The sequence below is a fragment of the Rhinoderma darwinii genome, chromosome 6 (assembly GCF_050947455.1).
Source record: "Rhinoderma darwinii isolate aRhiDar2 chromosome 6, aRhiDar2.hap1, whole genome shotgun sequence".
In the NCBI taxonomy this organism is placed as follows: domain Eukaryota; kingdom Metazoa; phylum Chordata; class Amphibia; order Anura; family Rhinodermatidae; genus Rhinoderma; species Rhinoderma darwinii.
The window spans coordinates 74,821,318-74,841,881 of record NC_134692.1 but is presented as its reverse complement, the minus strand read 5'-3'; the positions used below and the strand labels follow the sequence as shown (position 1 = coordinate 74,841,881).

The following is a 20,564-nucleotide window of genomic DNA, read 5'->3' as shown; positions in this document are numbered from 1 at the left end:
GATCACTTCGTGGGTCTGCCGATGTGCTTCAAACCACTTAAATGCGGCGACGGAAATCCGTCGCCGCATTTATGGGGTTAATTGCCGAAATCAGCGGCGATGGTCCGCTGACCGGCAAGGCTGGAGTGTCAGCTGTCGGGGACAGCTGACCTCCCGGTTCCCGGACACTGTCCGTTAGGACAGTGTGAGCCGGGAACTTCTCCGCAATAGTACGTCTGGATGCGGAAACTAACCCCTCTGCAGGATGTACTATTGCGGAGGTTAAACAAAGTGTTTGGGCGTCCACTTGGCAAATTAAGTTTAATGTGGATAAATGTAAAGTTATGCATCTGGGTACCAACAATCTGCATGTATCATATATCCTGGAGGGAGCTAAACTGGGAGAGTCATTTGTTGATAAGGATCTGGGTGTACTTGTAGATCATAGACTAAATAACAGCATGCAATGTCAATCAGCTGCTTCAAAGGCCAGCAGGATATTGTCGTGTATTAAAAGAGGCATGGACTCACGGGACAGGGATATATTATTACCACTTTACAAAGCATTAGTGAGGCCTCATCTAGAATATGCAGTTCAGTTCTGGGCTCCAGTTCATAGAAAGGATGCCCTGGAGTTGGAAAAAATACAAAGAGCAACGAAGCTAATAAGGGACATGGAGAATCTAAATTATGAGGAAAGCTTAAAAGAACTAAACTTATTTAGCCTTGAAAAAAGACAACTAAGGGGGGACATGATTAACTTTTATAAATATATTAATGACACATACAAAAAATATGGTGAAATCCTGTTCCATGTAAAACCCCCTCAAAAAACAAAGGGGCACTCCCTCCGTCTGGAGAAAAAAAGGTTCAACCTGCAGAGGCGACAAGCCTTCTTTACTGTGAGAACTGTGAATCTATGGAATAGCCTACCGCAGGAGCTGGTCACAGCAGGGACAGTAGATGGCTTTAAAAAAGGCGTAGATAATTTCCTAGAACAAAAAAATATTAGCTCCTATGTGTAGAAATTTTTCTCTTCCCTTTTCCCATCCCTTGGTTGAACTTGATGGACATGTCTTTTTTCAACCATACGATGTAACATTTTGGACCTATTTACAGTTAATAAAACAGGTCCAGCAATCTGTTGGTACAGTCAATGGGTTCACTCGATGGCGAAGTTAATGGAAGCACTTTGGTTGCTATTGGAGGCCTGAATTTAAAGGGATTATGTGGGGAGCAAAAAGCATTAGCAGGTGTACTCACTGCAGTATGTGAGTACACTCGCTAATATACATTTCAGTCCCATGTCGAGCGGATTATGAGATTTTAATAGATTTTTACAGCACTTGCGGGGGACCCGAAGTCTAGTTGCGCAGTCCTCCTTCAGGACGACACGAGTAGTTACTACTTGTAGATAGATAGCGGGGCCGGTCACATGACAAAGAGTTGTCTCGACATGAAGGAAGACTGCGCAACTAGACTTCGGGTCCCCCGTAAGCGCTACAAAAATCTATTATATTTCATAATTACCGCGACGGGGGACCGGAATGTATATTAGCGAGTGTACTCACATACTGCAGTGAGTACACCTGCTAATACTTTTTGCACCGCACATAACCCCTTAACGGGAAACAAACTCTGTGTAGTCTGATTCAGAGTCATACTCTCCTCCATCGGTCCCCTACTTTTTACTAACTTACGTTTGTTAGAGCAAGAAGTAGAAGACAAATAAAAAAAAGAAGTACCATATTTTTCAGACTATAGGACGCACTGGACCATAAGACGCACCCATAATTTGAAGAATAAGAGAAAAATGGTTTAGTCTTTAACTCTATATTTCCTGGGTAACATTCAGACAATAGGTTGTAGATAGAAAAGCATAGTGCCCCAATACAATGTCGGCCACAGTGCCTCAATACGAAGCCAGCCACAGTGCCTCAATACAATGCCAACCAGAGTGCTCCAATGCCAGCCATAGTGCTCCAATATAATGTTAGCCACAGAGATGCAAAATATTGGCAGCTATAATTATCTTACCATCCCCTTAACTCACCAGACATAAGAGGTGTGGAGAGGCAGTGGTTAATGGTGATGAATTTGCTCTTCTTGCGGCTCTGTTCATAGGAGGGGACGTGGCTAGAAGATCATTGCAGATCAGTACCCGCACAGATTTACTGTGCTGTGCGTACAAATGTTTGTGTTATTTGCTGACTGAGCAGTCAAATTGACCAAATTCTGTGTATAAGATGTGACTATTCAGCGAACAGATAACCCAGAGATTTTTTACACGGCACAGTAAAATCTGCTGCCATAACAGTGCACTGTAAGAACCTTTGAATCACGGAGCTCAGTCTCCTGCTTCTTCATACAGTGGCAGCGGCTTGCATTCGGACAATTAGATGCAGCCCAAGATTACAACATAGTTTTTAGGACAAAAAAGTGTCTTAAATAGTGCAAAAAATACGGCATGACTGCATGATTTGACTACACAGGGTTTGTTTGTTGTCTGTTATGATGGAAACACAGGTCTGTATAGGAGTTGTACAAACAAAACAATAGGAAATTTTTAATCAAGACTATTTGTAAGGTTGCTTCCTTTTTAACCTCAGATGCTTTGGAAGAACAGTAAAATGGCTGTGAAGTTGTCCATAGCCTTTAAGATGTACTGATATAATACCTACTTGGGATTTCATGAAGAAATTCATGAGTAGAATGAGAGATAAGTCTGACACCATCAAGTTCAGAGACCATAAAGATTTCCTCATCCAAAGGAAATATGTAAAGGTTGTTAAGGTTTTAACAACATTTGTTGACTTAAGAAATGTAATTTGACACAAAGAAAAGTGAAAGGATACAAAATGTTCTCGTTCTCACGTCCAGCAACAAGCAGCACCTTGTCCCACAGGACAACAATTGCAACTTGCTTACTTCGTGGTCTGATGCACCTATAAGACAATAAGATTTATTTTTTTTAATACGAACGCCAACTTTACATAAATGTGTTACAGAAGGTATAAGAAGAGAGGCTCCAACTGGCAAGGCTCACCTTCTGAAGAATTCCTTGCATGTCCCTTTTAGGACTGCAGGAGCAGCCAACACCTTGCTGTGCAGCGGGCACTCTGCACCCGTTGTTATAACCCTTCTTGGGGATACACTGCATTTGGAAAGTCTTCAGATTCTTTACATTTTTCACATTTTGTTATGTTGAGGTCGTGTGATAAAAAAAAAAAAAAAAAAATATGCCAGTTTTTCCCCATCATTCTGCAATCAACACCCCATAGTGACAAAGTGATAACAGAATGTTAGTAATCTTTGCTAATTCATTCAAAAGGAAAAATTTTAATATTGTATTGACATAAGCATTCAGACCCTTTACTCAGTACTTAGTTGAAGCACCTTTGGCAGCGATAACCTCCAGTCTTCTTGGGTATGGTTTTCACACCTGGATTTTCTGCCATTGTTCTTTGCAGATCATCTCAAGTTCTGTCAGGCCGGAAGGGGTCCGTCGGTAGACAGACATTTTTAGGTCTCTCCAGAGATGTTCCATTGGGTTCAAGTCAGGACTCTGTCTGGGCCACTCAAGGACATTCACAGAGTTGTCCCCAAGCCACGACTCGGTTGTCTTGGCTGTGTGCTTAGGGTCATTGTCTTGTTGGAAGGTGAACCTTCAGCCCAGCCTGAAGACCAGAGCACTCTGGATTAGGTTTTCATTAAGAATATCTCTGCACTTTGCTCCATTCTTCCCTCCCTCAACCCTGACCAGTCTCTCTGTCCCGGCTGCTGAAAAACACCCCCACAGAATGATGATGCTGTCACCACCATGCTTCACTGTAGGGCTGGTATTGGGCAGGTGATGAGCAGTGCCTGGTTTCCTCCAGACATGACGCTTAGAATTGAGGCCACAAAGTTCAATCTTGGTTTCATCAGACCACCGAATCTTGTTTCTCACAGTCAAAGTCCTTTAGGTGTTTTTTCTGTTTTGTTTTTTAAACTCCAGGCCGGCTTTCATTTGTCTTTTATGGAGGAGAGGCTTCTCTGGCCACTCTGCCATAAAGCCCAGATTGGTGGAGTTCTGCAGTGATGGTTGACCTTCTGGAAGAATCTCCCATCTGCACACAGGAACTTTAGAGCTCAGCCAGAGTGACCCTTGGGTTCTTGGTCACGTCTCTTACCAAGGCCATTTCCCCCCGATATCTTAGTTTGGTGGGATGACCAGCTCTAGGAAGAGTCTTGGCTGTTCCAAACTTTTTTCCATTTAAGAATTATGGAGGCCAGTGTGCTCTTGGGAACTTTCAGTGAAGACATTTTTTTGGACCCTTCTCCAGATCTGTGCCTCCACACAATCCTGTCTCTGAGCTGTACAGGCAGTTCTTATTTGTCATGGCTTGGTTTTTGCTCTGATATGCATTGTCAGCAGTGAGACCTTAAAGACAAGGGTGTATCTTCCCAAATTATGTCTAATTAAACTAATTTACCAATCAAGGTGTAGAAACATTTCAAAGATGATCTAGAGAAATGGGAGGCCCCCAGAGCTAAATTTCAAGTGTCATAGCAAAGGGTCTGAATATTTATGTCCATGCAAAATGTGAGTTTTTCATTTATAATAATTTTGCAAAAATTTCTACAATTCTGTTTTCACTTCATCATTATGGGGTATTTAATGCAGAATTATGGGGGGAAAAAACTAGAATTTTTATATTTTAGCACAAGGTCTCAACATAACAAAATATGAAAAAAGTGTAAGGCACTGAAGACTTTCCGAATGCACTGTATGCTACAAATAGTTTCCAATTACCGTACAAATTGGAATAAAATAACAGCCTCAAGTGCAAAGGACCAGCTAATCTTGAATAACTTCATAATATCATAATGTAAGCATAATAAAACATACATACTGAACATTTTAACCACCTTTTAGAAATGAAGAAAACCCATTATCAGGTTAAAGCCAGGCCAGCGATCAGCTGATCACAGTGGGTGTAGCTTCAGAAGCCAATGGTGATAAGCTGTTCACTGGGAAGGGGGCTCAGATTGGCATTTTCCCTGCAGTACATATCTGCCATTCACACGTATGGCTGACCATGTAATACGTGCGAGGTCAACCAAAAATGGAAGTACTATTTGACCCCTCTATGAACTAAAATATACCCTAATAGAGCATACAAAGGTTGTTATGATAAGCATCGGTACTATTCTGAATGAAAAGAGGAGACTAGTCAGCTGCAAGGTTGGTAACTAAAAGCCTGCTAATTTAAAGAGGCTCTGTCACCAGATTGTGCAACCCCTATCTGCTATTGCAGCAGATAGGCGCTGCAATGTAGATTACAGTAACGTTTTTATTTTTTAAAATCGAGCATTTTTGGCCAAGTTATGACCATTTTTGTATTTATGCAAATGAGGCTTGCAAAAGTACAACTGGGCGTGTTGAAAAGTAAAAGTACAACTGAGCGTGTATTATGTGCGTACATCGGGGCGTGTTTACTACTTTTACTAGCTGGGCTTTCTGACGAGAAGTATCATCCACTTCTCTTCAGAACGCCCAGCTTCTGGCAGTGCAGACACAGCCGTGTTCTCGAGAAATCACGCTGTGACGTCACTTCCCCAGGTCCTGCATCGTGTCAGACGAGCGAGGACACATCGGCACCAGAGGCTACAGATGATTCTGCAGCAGCATCGGCGTTTGCAGGCAAATCGATGTAGCTACTTACCTGCAAACGCTGATGCTGCTGCAGAATCAACTGTAGCCTCTGGTGCCGATGTGGCCGACACGATGCAGGACCTGTGAGTGACGTCACAGATCTGCACTGCCAGAAGCTGGGCGTTCTGAAGAGAAGTGGATGATACTTCTCGTCAGAAAGCCCAGCTAGTAAAAGAAGTAAAAACGCCCCGATGTACGCACATAATACACGCCCAGTTGTACTTTTACTTTTCAACACGCCCAGTTGTACTTTTGCAAGCCTCATTTGCATAAATACAAAAATGGTCATAACTTGGCCAAAAATGCTCGTTTTTTAAAAATAAAAACGTTACTGTAATCTACATTGCAGCGCCTATCTGCTGCAATAGCAGATAGGGGCTGCAAAATCTGGTGACAGAGCCTCTTTAACATATAATTTTATCAAAAAGTCTCTAAGTTTGCCTGATATTTTCTGGTTTCCTGGATTGGCAGCGGAAGTCCCATGGATTGGCTTGCATTGCTCAACTTTAACTAGACCAAAGATAAATGAACTAGTAGCAATTGTGCATGTGTTCAGTGCCACATAAGCACGTTTGGCAGCACAATAAGCATTTATTAGTTGGTATATACACATTAATCGTTTAAGAAAAATGGTTTGTCCCCCAGAAAGTCCTAATGGTTTAGGGCTATGAAAGATGTAGAGAGCCATTTTCTTTAGTTTAAACAAAACATTGTTTTTATTCCACATCATAACTGTGGATGTAAATATGTAAAGAAGTGTACAAAAAACATTGAATAATTTTCTACAAAAGCGACCAGATGTTTCACAACTGTACACCAACAACTGGCTCATAGATTTCAGACACTACATCTTTACTTGTGGGGGTACTTTAAAGCCATAGTGGAAGCTCGGAAGAAGCATGGGGCAGATAGAAGGGAGTTAAGGGGGTTTTACACAGGGCGATAATCGGGCAGACGAGCGTTCATAGAACGCTCATTGTTGATAATTTCCCTGTGTAAACAGGGCAGCGATCAGCAGATGAACGAAAAAACACTCAATCATCTGCTGATCGTATCGTTTTAAAATGTTTTAATTTTATCGTTGTCTGCAGCACATCTCCCTGTGTAAACAGGGAGACACGCTGTCTACATGATAACATATGGGAACGAGCGATACGAGTAATGACCACTTGTCCCCATCCATAGCTCCTTGTGACAGGAGCATGTCCCGTTGATCGGCGCTCTTTGCATCGGCCAATTATCAGCCAGTTTAAAAGGGCCTTTACACACATTTGAAGAACAGACAATTCACAGGGTTTGTTCGCAGTTAGTTGTGATGGAGACACATGGGTCTGCATAGCAGCCATTTACACAAAACACTAAGATATTGTTAATCAAGACTATTTGTGAAGTTACTTAATTTTTAAAGGGTAACTAAACTTTAAAAAAAACTTTTGACATACTATATTGACATGTCATAAATTTTGATCGGTGGGGGTCCGAGCATTAAGACCCTCATCGATCGCTATAATGAAGGCTCACCCGAGTGCTTCTGCCGCTTCATTTTGACGATCGGTGGGGGTCTCTGTGTTCGGACCACCAGAGATTTAAACTTCTGACATGTCACTATGAAAGGTCAAAAGTTTGTTTTTTTATAATAGTCAACCTTTAATTTTAAATCCATCGAGGCAATAGATAAAATGTGGTTATCGAGGCAACTGATATAATATCTACAATAAGGAAACTTTTATGGCCAGCTTTACAGGTTTTTATTAACGTGCAAAATCATGTTTACGCACTTTTAGCCAATTTCTGCTGAAGTTTCCTGCAGCAAACAACAGTTCTTACACATTTTTAAAGAACTATAAGGTTCAAGAAAAATTCTGGAATTTGCACACAAAAGTACCTGTTGCTCCCCACCTAACATTTTTAAAGGGAATCTGTCGACACCTTTATGTTGCCATTTTTGTAAAACGTACACTTTATTTGTTGCAGCGCTCAGATTGCATAGAGGAAGGAATCTTTGATTTTCATGAGCTGCCGCTTACCATCTTCCAGCCACTTATTGGTGGCTTTCTCTCTATTACGGTGTATAGTAAGAAAACGGTCAATCAGTGGCTGGAGGGGGGGGGCAAGCGGGGAAGCGGCAACTCATGAATATCGAGGACTCTTCCTCACAGCGCAATGCAAGCGCTGCAACAAATAAAGTGTACGTTTTACAAAAACTACACCAGTCAGACGAACTCACATCGCTGAAATCAGCATCCCTGTCACTTCATTCTGCTGCCCTTGAAGATTAAAGGTGATGGCAGATTCCCTTTAAGGCCAAACAGAAATCGTTAAAAAAAAAAACAAACCAAAAAAAACAGTAAGAGGGCTGAAACACATTACCCGTTAAAGTAGACAGTGCTACCTGTAAGATATTACCAATTCTGACTTCGAATCAACATTTTCTATTTATGGCTAACATTTACACCAAAGACCTCTCTTCAAATAATGAAAACTATTTTGACAATATACATTTCCCTATTAATAAGCCTTCATATACCCTATGGACAGGAATACTGTATATATTTGTGGTCTATTAACACATTTTACACATCCAGAACGTTTGAGAGAATATTGGAAAGTTTATATAACTAGAGCCTTTTTTTTAAGCATTAATTTTGCTTAAATCGGCAAATAACATTCTTCCCTTCCCTTGTTATCTAAAATCTTCTACTAGAACACGAGCAAAGGATTTGAAAGGCTACAGCAATTGGAGCTGGACAAACACGTAACACGTAAAAGGTCCTTAAGCTTAAGAATATAAAGAATCGCTCCTTATATTGTGTGCAATAATATTTTTCCTTCAATTTTGAAAACCAATGAAAGGTAAAAAGAAAAGTACATTTACCAGGACATTTGTTTTGGTGGTTGCCTCATATCTGAAGTGAACTCACAAAGTTTTTCCTAGAAAGAAAAAAAAGTAAAAAGATTTAATGATAAAATGATGGCTTTGCTTGGTTCCAGCGGAAATAAATGTTAAAACAACGGCTACCAGATATATTCTGTATATAGGTTTTCACATGGACTCAATCCAAATTTAGACATATGTACAGAAACAGCTCTCTCTCTCTCTGTGTTTTAGACTAATGTTGTATAAATCGCCTAGAAATACCCTCCACGCTATTATAACTATAGTGCCTTCCCCATGTACAATATTTACACTTTATTGTAAAAAAATATTATATATATATATATATACACACACACACACACATACATATATATATACACACACACACACACACTATATATGTATATACACACACACAGATATATATACACACACACTATATATGTATATACACACACACAGATATATATACACACACACACACACACACACACACTATATATGTATATACACACACACAGATATATATACACACACATATTTGTATATCTGCACACACATTTTATATATATATATATATATATATATATATATACACACACACACACACACACGTGTGTGTAGATATATAAATATGTGTGTGTATGTGTGTGTGTGTATATACATATATAGTTTGTGTGTATGTATGTGTGTGTGTATATATATATATATATATATATATATATATATATATACACACACACACACACACACACACATATATACCCACACACACACATATATATACACACCACACACACACCTAACCACTGTACTGTATCAACACCTTGAATGTGTTTTAAAAAAAAAAAAAAAGAAGAAGACTGCAATGTAGAAATATATTTACAAATTCACAATATGTAGCTATAAACAGTTTGACGAAAACGAACAATAATTATATTTAGTGAAGTTCAACATATGGCAATGAAGAAGCTTGTATAGTTTAATCTTAAAAGACAATTGTGCGCTCGCTTATAATTTTAGTGATATGCTTCCTTGATAAAGAAAAGGCTGAGACGCAGATAAATAATCTTGGACCAACTTGCCGTACGTTGGTACTGGCGGTAAAATAGGCGCTTTAGTATAGAAGGATTGCCTTCTTCAAATAAAGTGTCTTCATCTGTGATCTGAAAACAATTTTGCAGTGAAAAGATAGAGACACAAGCACACTCTACGGTTACCAGCATACAAAAGATTGTCACTACAACCTCCGAACAGGATTTTCAAAAATCACAGGATTCATCGTCAAGGATAGCCTAGCATGAATTCATCCATATTATATATACCTAGAGCAACAGATTGCTGCAATATGAATGCAGTTATATAGAGTAGGCCATTATACCATTATATTGTAGGTTATGTACAGTGCCTTGCAAAAATATTTCAACCCCTTAAAGAGTTAACAGATTTGTCTGGATTAAAAGGACACTCGCGTATTATCCCAGCCATTATGTTTATTGTAAACCAGTATCCTATTATAAACTTTCAATTCATTATCCATCAGCAGATTTTTTTGTCTTATATAAAATTAGAACTTAAAAAATACTTTCGTAAGTATTTAACCCCTGTAGACTACTACTTCGTAAAGCAACTGTATTCTGCAATAACAGCATTAACCCTTTCGCTGCAAGTGTTTTCGGACATTTTGCACCTCTGGTAGCCAGGACAATTTTCACACTTTTGACATGTTCAAATAAAAAATATATATATTTAAAAAACAAACAACAAAAAACACATAATAAACTTCCATACCAACATATTTTCTGAAAGTAGATGCCTGACACATTGTCAAAATGCAATACATGCACTGTTACGCAATTTCTTGTCAAAGAGAAATTTTTCATTAAAAATATATAAAAATGTATATTTTACGCCTCAAATTACGCCTGAAAAAAGGCCCCTAATACGCCTACAAACATCTGCCCATTGCTTTCAATGGATTTTACGGTGTTCTAAGATGACAGAAAAACAACAATTCAAGGGTTTTCATTTTATTTTTTTACGCCGTTCACCGTGCAAGTCCAATAATGCTATATTGTAATAGTTCAGACTTCTACGGATGCAGCGATACTAACATTTTTTTTTAATTTTTGACATTGTGCTTGGGGAAAATGGGCAAAGTTTTTTTGTTTTTTTTTAACTTAATATTTTTTTACAATAGGTTCCAGCTCTCTTAGTCAGGTGTTAGTATAAAGATATATGGACAAAAGCTTACCCATGATTTATTATGGTTGCAGTCCGATAAGTGCTCCAGCACAAAAGCCCCAACGCGCGTTTCGCTAATATCTTTATACTAACACCTGACTAAGAGATCTGGAACCTTTCTTTTCCTGCTTAAAACTCAATAGAGAGTACATACAAATGTGGTATTTTACCTTAGGGAAATTTCTCTGAATATCTGATAAGATTGGACTTATGACAATTCTGTTAACCCAGCTTGTACATCAGTAATGCTGATATTTGCTCCCTAAACCTTTTTTACTAGGGTCTTGTCCTTATATTGTACTATATATATATACACATTGTTTTTTATATAATTGTTTGTCTTTATATGTTAATAAAGTTTCTACATTTTATATATTTCTGGCTACAAGCTCTCTTTTTCTTCTGTTTTGATATATTTAAATGGAGTTGCCTATCTGATTATATATGGGGGGTTGGTGTTTCGAACTATACCTAGCTCACAGTACTAATGCTTTTTAGAGTGCATATATTGATTACAATATTCCATGTACTGTCATACTAGTGATTTATAAAGTGGTAGAACTAGGTCCTCCTTATGTACATCTATGCCCATTTTGACGCACCCAATGATCTTATTTGCCTTGGCAGCCGCTGCCTGACACTGGTTGCTACAGTTACATTTAAGGTCAACTAAGATTCCTAAGTCCGTGTTACCCAGTGTTATTCCATTTAGTATGTAATGTTGACGTGCATTTTCCCTTATTAAGTGCATTAGTCCTTACATATTAAACCTAATTTGCCTATCTTTCCCCAGATTCATTTATACAATATGGCAGCTCAACTACGAGTCATTGGAGATTGGATAAATGGTAGCTCCTGCTTTACGGACTTCACACTAGATCAACAATTCACAGGACCTGTTTCCTTAACGTGCCTCCTACACACTCCTTACTCAGTCCTGTCACTTGATCAACGAGCTAACCCTCTAATTATGTCAACATGGACCAAGGTCAGAAAGCACTTCGATTTAAACCCTAGACTCTTTCTACTCCTTCTTTGGATCAATAATTTAGATTTTAAAAATACAGACCCCCATGCAGTGTTTCGTGGATGGGCTATGAAGGGCTTGACTTGCATAAATCAGATTATTGACACATCCACTCGTCGTCCTTACTCATTTAATAAACTACATATTCAATAATATTTTTGGGGACAACATCCATTTTATTACATGCAGGCCTGTAGCTATGCACAAGTTTATTCGACATTTACAGGACCAAGACTGGGATGACGACTTCTGTCACTTAAAGAGGCTCGGTCACCAGATTTTGCAACCCCTATCTCCTATTGCAGCAGATCGGCGCTGCAATGTAGATAAGAGTAACGTTTTTGTTTTTTTTTAAAACGAGCATTATTGGCCAAGTTATGACCATTTTTATATTTATGTAAATGAGGCTTTCTAAAGTACAACTGGGCGTGTATTGTGTATGTACATCCGGGCGTTTTTACTTCTTTTACTAGCTGGGCGTTGTGTATAGAAGTATCAGCCACTTCTCTTCACAACGCCCAGCTTCTGGCAGTGCAGACACAGCAGTGTTCTCGAGAGATCACGCTGTGACGTCACTCACTTCCTGCCCCAGGTCCTGCATCGTGTCGGAGGAGCGAGGACACATCGGCACCAGAGGCTACATTTGATTCTGCAGCAGCATCGGCAATTGAAGGTAAGTAGCTACATCGACTTACCTGCAAACGCCGATGCTGCAGAATCAAATGTAGCCTCTGGTGCCGATGTGTCCTCGCTCGTCCGACACGATGCAGGACCTGGGGCAGGAAGTGACGTCACAGCGTGATCTCTCGAGAACACGCTGTGTGTCTGCACTGCCAGAAGCTGGGCGTTGTGAAGAGAAGTGGATGATACTTCTATACACAACACCCAGCTAGTAAAAGAAGTAAAAACGCCCAGATGTACTTTTACTGTAAACACGCCCAGTTGTACTTTAGAAAGCCTCATTTGCATAAATATAAAAATGGTCATAACTTGGCCAAAAATGCTAGTTTTTAAAAAAAATAAATAAAAAAATACATACTTTAAAAAGATCAAAAACCTAATTGGCCACTTTTCTGCCCCCAAATTATTCAGATCCATTTGTAATTATTACTGTCCTCCTTGTGTTAATTGCTTTACACAGTTTAGTATCATCTGCAAAACAAATGATATTTTACTGTTTAAATCCCTCTACAAGGTCTTTAATAAATAGATTAACCCATTAACGACCAGGCCTATTTTGGCCTTAATGACCAAGCAATTCTCTTTTATGTTTGTCATCTTCAGATTCCAAAAGTTATAACTTTTTTTTTTTCCGTCGACATAGGCGTATGAGGGCTTTTGCTGGACGAGTTGTGTTTTTCAATGGCACCATTTTTTGGTGCATATATTATATTGATTAACTTTTAATAAACTTTTTTGGTGGAAGGGAATTGAAAAGAACCCACTATTCCTGCATTGTTTTTCGCGATTTAAATTTACGCTGTTCACTATGCGGTATAAATACCATGTTGCCTTTATTCTATGGGTCGGTACGATTACGACGATACGACATATGTATAGTTTTTTTATGTTTTGCTACGTTTGCACAATAAGAAACCTTTTAAACAAAAATAATACAGTTTTGCATAACCGCATTCCAAGAGCCGTAACTTTATTATTTTTCCGTTGATATTGTCATATGGGGGCTTGTTTTTTGCGGAACAAGGTCTAGTTTTCATTGTTAATATTTTGGGTGCATGGGACTTATTAATGAAACTTTATTATATTTTTTTGGTGGGGAAATGGAGAAAAAAAAAGCAATTTTTCAGTTTTTAGTTTTTTTTTTGTACAGCGTTCACTACACAGTTGAATTAATGTGTTACCTTTATTCTTTGTGTCGTTACGATCACAGCGATACCATATATGTGTACTTTTCATGGTGTTTTTACACTTTTATTAAATAAAACCACTTTTTATGGAAAAAAAATGGTTTTATTTTATTTTTACTGTTCACGATTTTTTTTTTATATTTTCAAAAACTTTGACTGTTTTTAATTATTTTTTTTAAATCCCACTAGGGTACTTCGCCATGCGATCTTCTGATCGCAGATATAATGCTTTGGTATACTTAGTATACCAAAGCATTATTGCCTGTCAGTGTTAAACTTGACAGGCAATCTATCTGATCTAATAGATTGGTAGTAGATAGGCATACAGCCAGGGCAGGCCTGGGGGTCTTTGTTAGACCCCCGGCTGCCACAGCAACCCATTGGCAGCCGGCGATCGCATTTGTGGGCCGCCGATGGGTGACAGAGAGAGACCTCTGTCAATAGTTTAAATGCCACAGTCGCTATTGACCGCTGCATTTAATGGGTTAAACGGCTGAGATTGAAGGTTTCTTCAATCTCGGCCGTTGCAGCGGGAGCCTGGCTGTCAGTCACAGATGGGTTCCCGCGGCGATCGTGCGGTCAAAGCTTCTGTGCCTGCACGATCTCCATCATGTAAATGCATGTGGGAATGTGCGAACCGACTGCATTCCCCGACGTGCATGTACGTGAATAAGTGGGAAGGGGTTAAATAGAATAGGGCCCAATACTGACCACTGTGGCATCCCACTAGTAACAGTGACCCACTCTAATTATGAACAGTCAATAAACACCCTTTGTTTTCTATTACTGAGCCAGAAACGTACATACAATTTTCCCCAGTCCCAGCATTCTCATTTTGTGTACCAACCTTTTATGTGGCACAATAACAAATTGTTTGGTAAAATAAAAATATATGCCATCCAATGACTCACACTTGTCCAGTTTAATACTTACCACCCTATAGAAGATGATCAGATTAGCTTGACAGGACTGATCCCTCATAAACCAATGCTTATATACATGTAGTTATACCTTTCTTCTCATTGAGAGACTCCAGGATAACATATCTTAGAAAACCTTCAGCCATTTTACCCACAATAGAAGTTAAACGTACAGGCCTATAATTTCCAGGCTCACTATTTGAACCGTTTTTGAATACTGGCACCGCACTTGCTTTGCGCCAGTACTGTGGACCATAAGAAAGGAAAAGCCTAACCGCACCAGAACATAGAAATGCTGGATCCAACTGTCCCCTAATGCCAATGAAGAAAAAGTGATCCAGGCAGCACATCCAAAAGGAACACAGATTATTCACCCGTGCGACGTTTCAGATCAAGAGGCTTTCTCAAGCACTGTGGACCAGACCACGGCACTATAGAATCCTTAAATGTCAGAAAAAATGGCCAGTCTATCACTGTACTTAATTCCTTTAGAACACTGGGGTGAATGCCATCTGGACCTGCTGGTTTGTTTATTTCACCTGACTACTTAACTATTTCCTAGGTGCCTACCAACCTGACCTTTGTTATTCTGTCAAGTCTATTAGTTAATATTAAGTCCAAAAGGGCCCTCCCTCTAGTTAGATTCGGCACAAGTTGGGAAAGGTAATTATCTTTATTGACAAAAACCTTTACAAGATCCACAGGTTTCAGTTTCCCAATTTATATTTGGGTAGTTGAAGTCCCAATAATAACTTCCTCGTTGTGATTTGCTGCCTCATCTATTCGCCTAAAAGTAGATTATCTGTGGATTCTGATCTATTTGGTGGCTTATAATAAACCCATAACACTATTTTATTATGGTTAGAGACTACACATGATCATTTCCCATTGTGCGGGCTTTTACACAGGACTTTACATAAGGGCAAACCCCATCCCCCTTTCAGTTTTTTACAATACTTTCTGAACAGACTGTAACCCAGTAAGTTAACCACCCAGTAATACAGCCCATCCAGCCATGTTTCAGTTATGCCCGCTGCATCATACTTTTCCTCTGGCATTATTAATTCCAGTTCATCCATTTTTTTGAAATTTGTTGGACTTTTAGCGTTAGTTAGAATACAATTTAGAGGTTTTTGATAATGAAACTAGGGTTGGAACACAGAAATTAATAAAGTCCTAGTTCTCAATATACAATATCTTTGCCCCCTATATGTGTAGTGCGCTCCCCCGATCACTAGTTTAAACTACTCCAACCTTCGAGCCATCTTCTCCCCAAGCACACCTGCACCCTCCCCTTTCAAGTGCAGCCCATCCCTACCGAAGAGCCTGTAGCCAACAGAAAAGTCAGCCCAGTTCTCCAAGAACCCAAACCTCTCCTTCCTACAGCAGTTCTTGAGCCACTTGTTTATCTCCCTATCTACCATTGCATCTCTGGTGGGACATGTGGTACAGGTAGAATTTCAGATAATCCTACATTTGAGGTCATTGCCCTAAGTTTATGGCGGAAGTCCCTGAAATGATTTTTAAGGACCTTCCACCTACAGTACCTCTAACTTTGTCATTGATACTAATCCGCACCATGACAGCTGGAACCTCGCCAGTCCCTCCCAGTAATCGGTTAACCTGATCTGCTATATGCCAAACTCGAGTGCCAGGAAAACCGTACACCCTGTGACAGATCTGTTACCCTAATAATTGAATCCTCCACTACCAGCACCTGTCTGGACTACCCTGCACTCTTATTCCCCTACTTATTGGAACAGACATTCCCCTGGCTGTTAGAGAAAGTACCTTGCTGCAGTAGTGCTAGCTCTGAACGGACATCCCTCTCATTCGCCAACTTAGTAAACTTGTTTGGGCGAGCTAGATCAGGACTAGCCTCCCTGATACTCATCCCTCTACTCCTAACTATAACCCAGTTAGCTACCTCATCAGTCTGAGCATCTATGCTACCATCCGCCCCGCATGCGCCCCAGCGAGAGCGATGTTAGACTTGTATCCATAAATTTTTTCCATGTGAAAAAAGAAAGGTGTACATTTTTCTTTATTGGTGATTGTTTCCGTCCATTCCATCCAGAACAAAAATGCAACTTTACTTATTATGAGAACCATAGTTGGGGGTTTTATTTGCACCCAATAAAGACGACTACTTTTGCATGTGGCTGCAGCCCAGACAAAAAGTATTTGTTTTTCCTCATTAGTATAGGCCTTCACAGAATGATCCTCCAATATATTAACCCCTTCACGACAGCCATATACATTCCAACTGCCGATGCATGCCCCGTGCAGTTGTCACGTATATAAACTTTGGCAGCCTGGAACGGGGGTTTGATGTCTGCAGTGCTACTTCAGCGTAAGTAGCACAGCACTTTCATGCCTGCTGGGGTTTTGAGATGCCCAGAATACACCCCCAATGTAGAAAGCACCCCTCCCTGTAGAAAGAGCTCCCCTGAAGAAAGAATGACACACAGCCCCCCTGTAGAAGGCACCACACAAAACCCCCCTGTAAATGGTGCAAACATGCCTGTAGATAGCATCACTTAAGCTCCCTCAAGGAACAGAATCCCCGGTCAGAGCGCACTTGCCAGGGATCCCGCTCCTAGAGGGAGCCCCAGACGTCTCTGTCCATATATGGACAGTGACGTCCCCGGCCTGAGTGTTGCCGAAGCTCTAGCTGGGAGTTCCGCTCCTAGAGGGAGCTCCTGACGACACTGTCCATATATGGACAGAGATGTCAGGGGCTCCGACTAGGAGCGGAGTCCCCGGCTAGTACGTTCTGATGGGGGATTGCACTCCTAGAGGGAGTTTAGATGGCGCTATCTGAAGGGGTGTGGTGCTATTTATGTGGGGTGTAGCCCTATCTACAGTGGGCATTGTGGCACTATATGGCCACTGGCACTATCTACAGTGGGCACTATGTGGTCACTAGCACTATCTACAGTGGGCACTATGTGGCCACTGGCACTATCTACAGTGGGAATTATGTGGCCACTGGCTCTATCTACATGGGCACTGTGGAGTTTTCAGGGGGTTGGGACAAAAAAAAACCCTAAAAAATAGCTAATTTTTATTCATTAACGGCCATGAAAAATGGATAACAACTGGCAGTTAAAAATGGTCAGATGGCCGGGAAATGGATACAAATTTTGCGACACTCTGATGGAAAACAGCCATGAAAATCTGACAGTTGATCCATTTTTAACTGCCTTTTAAATCACAACGTGTGAATATAGCTTTATAGCCCGCTTAATATCCCCTCACAGTGATCCAGGCTGATGGAGAGAGAAGACACCGTATTGTTACAGAGCTGCAACAGTGTATATATATCTATATATATTTTTTTTACAATACTCACAGAATTAAGCTTTCCTTTTCTAGATTAGTTTAATTCCCAATTCCATGGTTTAAGTTATGAACTTTTTTGTAATTTAACCCCTTCCCGCTCCTTGACGTACTATTACGTCATGGCAGCTGTATCGTTCGCGCTCCATGCCGTAATAGTACGTCACGGGAGTAACGGCCGTCTCGGCCGTCCTCCCGACACATACAGGAGCTGTGACAGTTGCTGTCTTGTTCAGCAGCTGTCACAGCTCCTACAGCGGGGACCGATCGCTGTGTCCCCGCTGATTAACCCCTTAAAAGCCGCGTTCTATAGAGATCGCGGCTTTTTAGGGGTTAAGCTGCCATCGCCGGCCTGCTACACGATAGCGGCCGGCGATGGTGACTATGGCAACCGGACACCAAACAATGGCGTCCGGCTATGCCATAGACGGAAGCCTAGTGGGTCCTGACAACGTCAGGACCCACTATGCTTGCTGTCAGTGAGTAGCTGACAGTTCTAATACACTGCACTACGCATGTAGTGCAGTGTATTAGAATAGCGATCAGGGCCTCCTGCCCTCAAGTCCCCTAGTGGGACAAAGTAATAAAGTAAAAAAAAAGTTAAAAAAAGATGTGTAAAAATAAGAAAATAAAAGATTTAAAAGTAATAAAAGTAAAAATCCCCCCTTTTCCCTTATCAGTCCTTTATTATTAATAAAAATATATAAACAAACAAATAAACTATACATAATTGGTATCGCCGCGTCCGTAACGGAATGAACTACAAAATTATTTCATTATTTATCCCGCACGATGAACGCCGTAAAATAAAATAATAATAAACCGTACCACAATCACAATTCTTTGGTCACTTCACCTCCCAAAAAATGGAATAAAAAGAGATCAAAAAGTCGCATGTACCGAAAAATGGTACTGATCGAAACTACAGTTCGTTACGCAAAAAAAAAGTCCTCGCACGGCTTTATTGATGGAAAAATAAAAAAGTTCTGGCTCTTAGAATAAGGCAACACAAAAAGTGAATGATTGTTTACAAAACGTATTTTATTGTGCAAACGCCATAAGACATAAAAAAAAACTATAAACATCTGGTATCGCCGTAATCGTATCGCCCCGCAGAATAAAGTGAATATTTTATTTATAGCGCACGGTGAACGCTGTAAAAAAAAAAGAATAAAAAAACAATAGTAGAATTGCTGTTTTTTAGTCACCACGCCACCTAAAAATAGAATAAAAACTGATCAAAAAGCCGCATGCACCCCATGAAAAGTACAATGAAGTCCTCAAGGGGTCTAGTTTCCAAATTGGGGTCACTTTTGGGGGGTTCCCAATGTTTTGGCACCACAAGACCTCTTCAAACCGGACATGATACCTAATAAAAGAGCCCTCAAAATCCACTAGGTGCTCCTTTGCTTCGGAGGCCGATGCTTCAGTCCATTACCGCACTAGGGCCACATGTGGGATATTTCTCAAAACTGCAGAATCTGGGCAATACGTATTAAGTTGCGTTTCACTGATAAATCCTTTTGTGTTATAAAAAAAATGGTATAAAGAGGATTTTCTGACAAAAAAAAAAATTTAAATTTCACCTCTACTTTGCTCTAAATTTTTGTGAAACACCTAAAGGGTTCATAAACTTTCTAAATGCTGTTGTGAATACTTTGAGGGGGTCTAGTTTCTAAAATGGGGTATTTCATAGGGGTTTCTAATATATGGGCCCCTCAAAGCAACTTCAGAACTGAACTGGAACCTAAAAAAATAAATAAATGAGGCAATACTTCATTTCTTACATTATACTGATAATGAGCCGTGCCCACCCCGAGATGACCCCAGTTTTGACCGTTTATATAAATGGAGACCCCTATTAGACCGTTTCAGTGCCCGGTTTTCCCAAGAATACACCCCGAGAAGTGTATTTCTATTGATGAGTCCCTGGTACATTTTAAAGGGAGGATTCAATTCCGCGAGTACCTGCCGGGTAAGAGGGCAAGGTATGGCGTGAAGATGTATAAGCTGCGAGAGTGCATCCGGGTATACCTACAGGTTTAGGCTATATGAAGGAAAGGCCACCCCCAAACCAGACTGCATCCTGGACTACAATAGGTACATGGGAGGGATGGACTTGTAAGATCAAATCCTGAAGCCCTACAGCGCCATGCGGTGTGGTATAAGAAGCTGGCCGTGCACATCATACAGATGGCTTTGTACAATGCGTACGTGCTACGTCGATGTGCAGGCCAGACGGGAACTTTCCTGGAATTTCAAGAGGTGATTATCAAGAACCTAATCTTTAGGGACCAAGAAGGGGGGACACCCAGAACTTCTGGAAGCGGGGCCACACGAATCGTACCAGGGCGGCAACACTTTCCAGGGGAAGTTCCCCAAACTGGCAAGAAGGGAAAAAGTCAAAAGAGGTGCAAAGTCTGCTATAAGCCCTCCCATGGGCCCAAACGGCAGCTTATCACAACAAATGGGGTATTGCCGCACTCAGGACAAATTGCGCAACAGAATGGGGTATTTTGTTTCTTGTGAAAATAAGAATTTTTGAGCTAAAATGACATATTATTGGAAAATATATATATTTATTTAATTCCCAGCCCAATTCAAATAA

At 40.3% G+C, this 20,564-nt stretch overlaps 1 protein-coding gene across 2 annotated transcripts in view; it reads right to left on the bottom strand.

Annotated features, from left to right (window-relative positions):
• VPS16 (VPS16 core subunit of CORVET and HOPS complexes) overlaps positions 1-20,564 on the bottom strand; it is a 286,660-nt gene that overhangs the window by 152,203 nt on the left and 113,893 nt on the right. For both annotated transcript variants that reach the window (XM_075829956.1, XM_075829955.1), the window contains exons 8-10: positions 8,553-8,608; positions 2,836-2,924; positions 2,661-2,756 (exon numbers count right to left, since the gene is read on the bottom strand). In XM_075829956.1, coding sequence (XP_075686071.1) covers positions 2,661-2,756; positions 2,836-2,924; positions 8,553-8,608 — 241 coding nt within the window. The remainder of the gene's footprint in view (positions 1-2,660; positions 2,757-2,835; positions 2,925-8,552; positions 8,609-20,564) is intronic.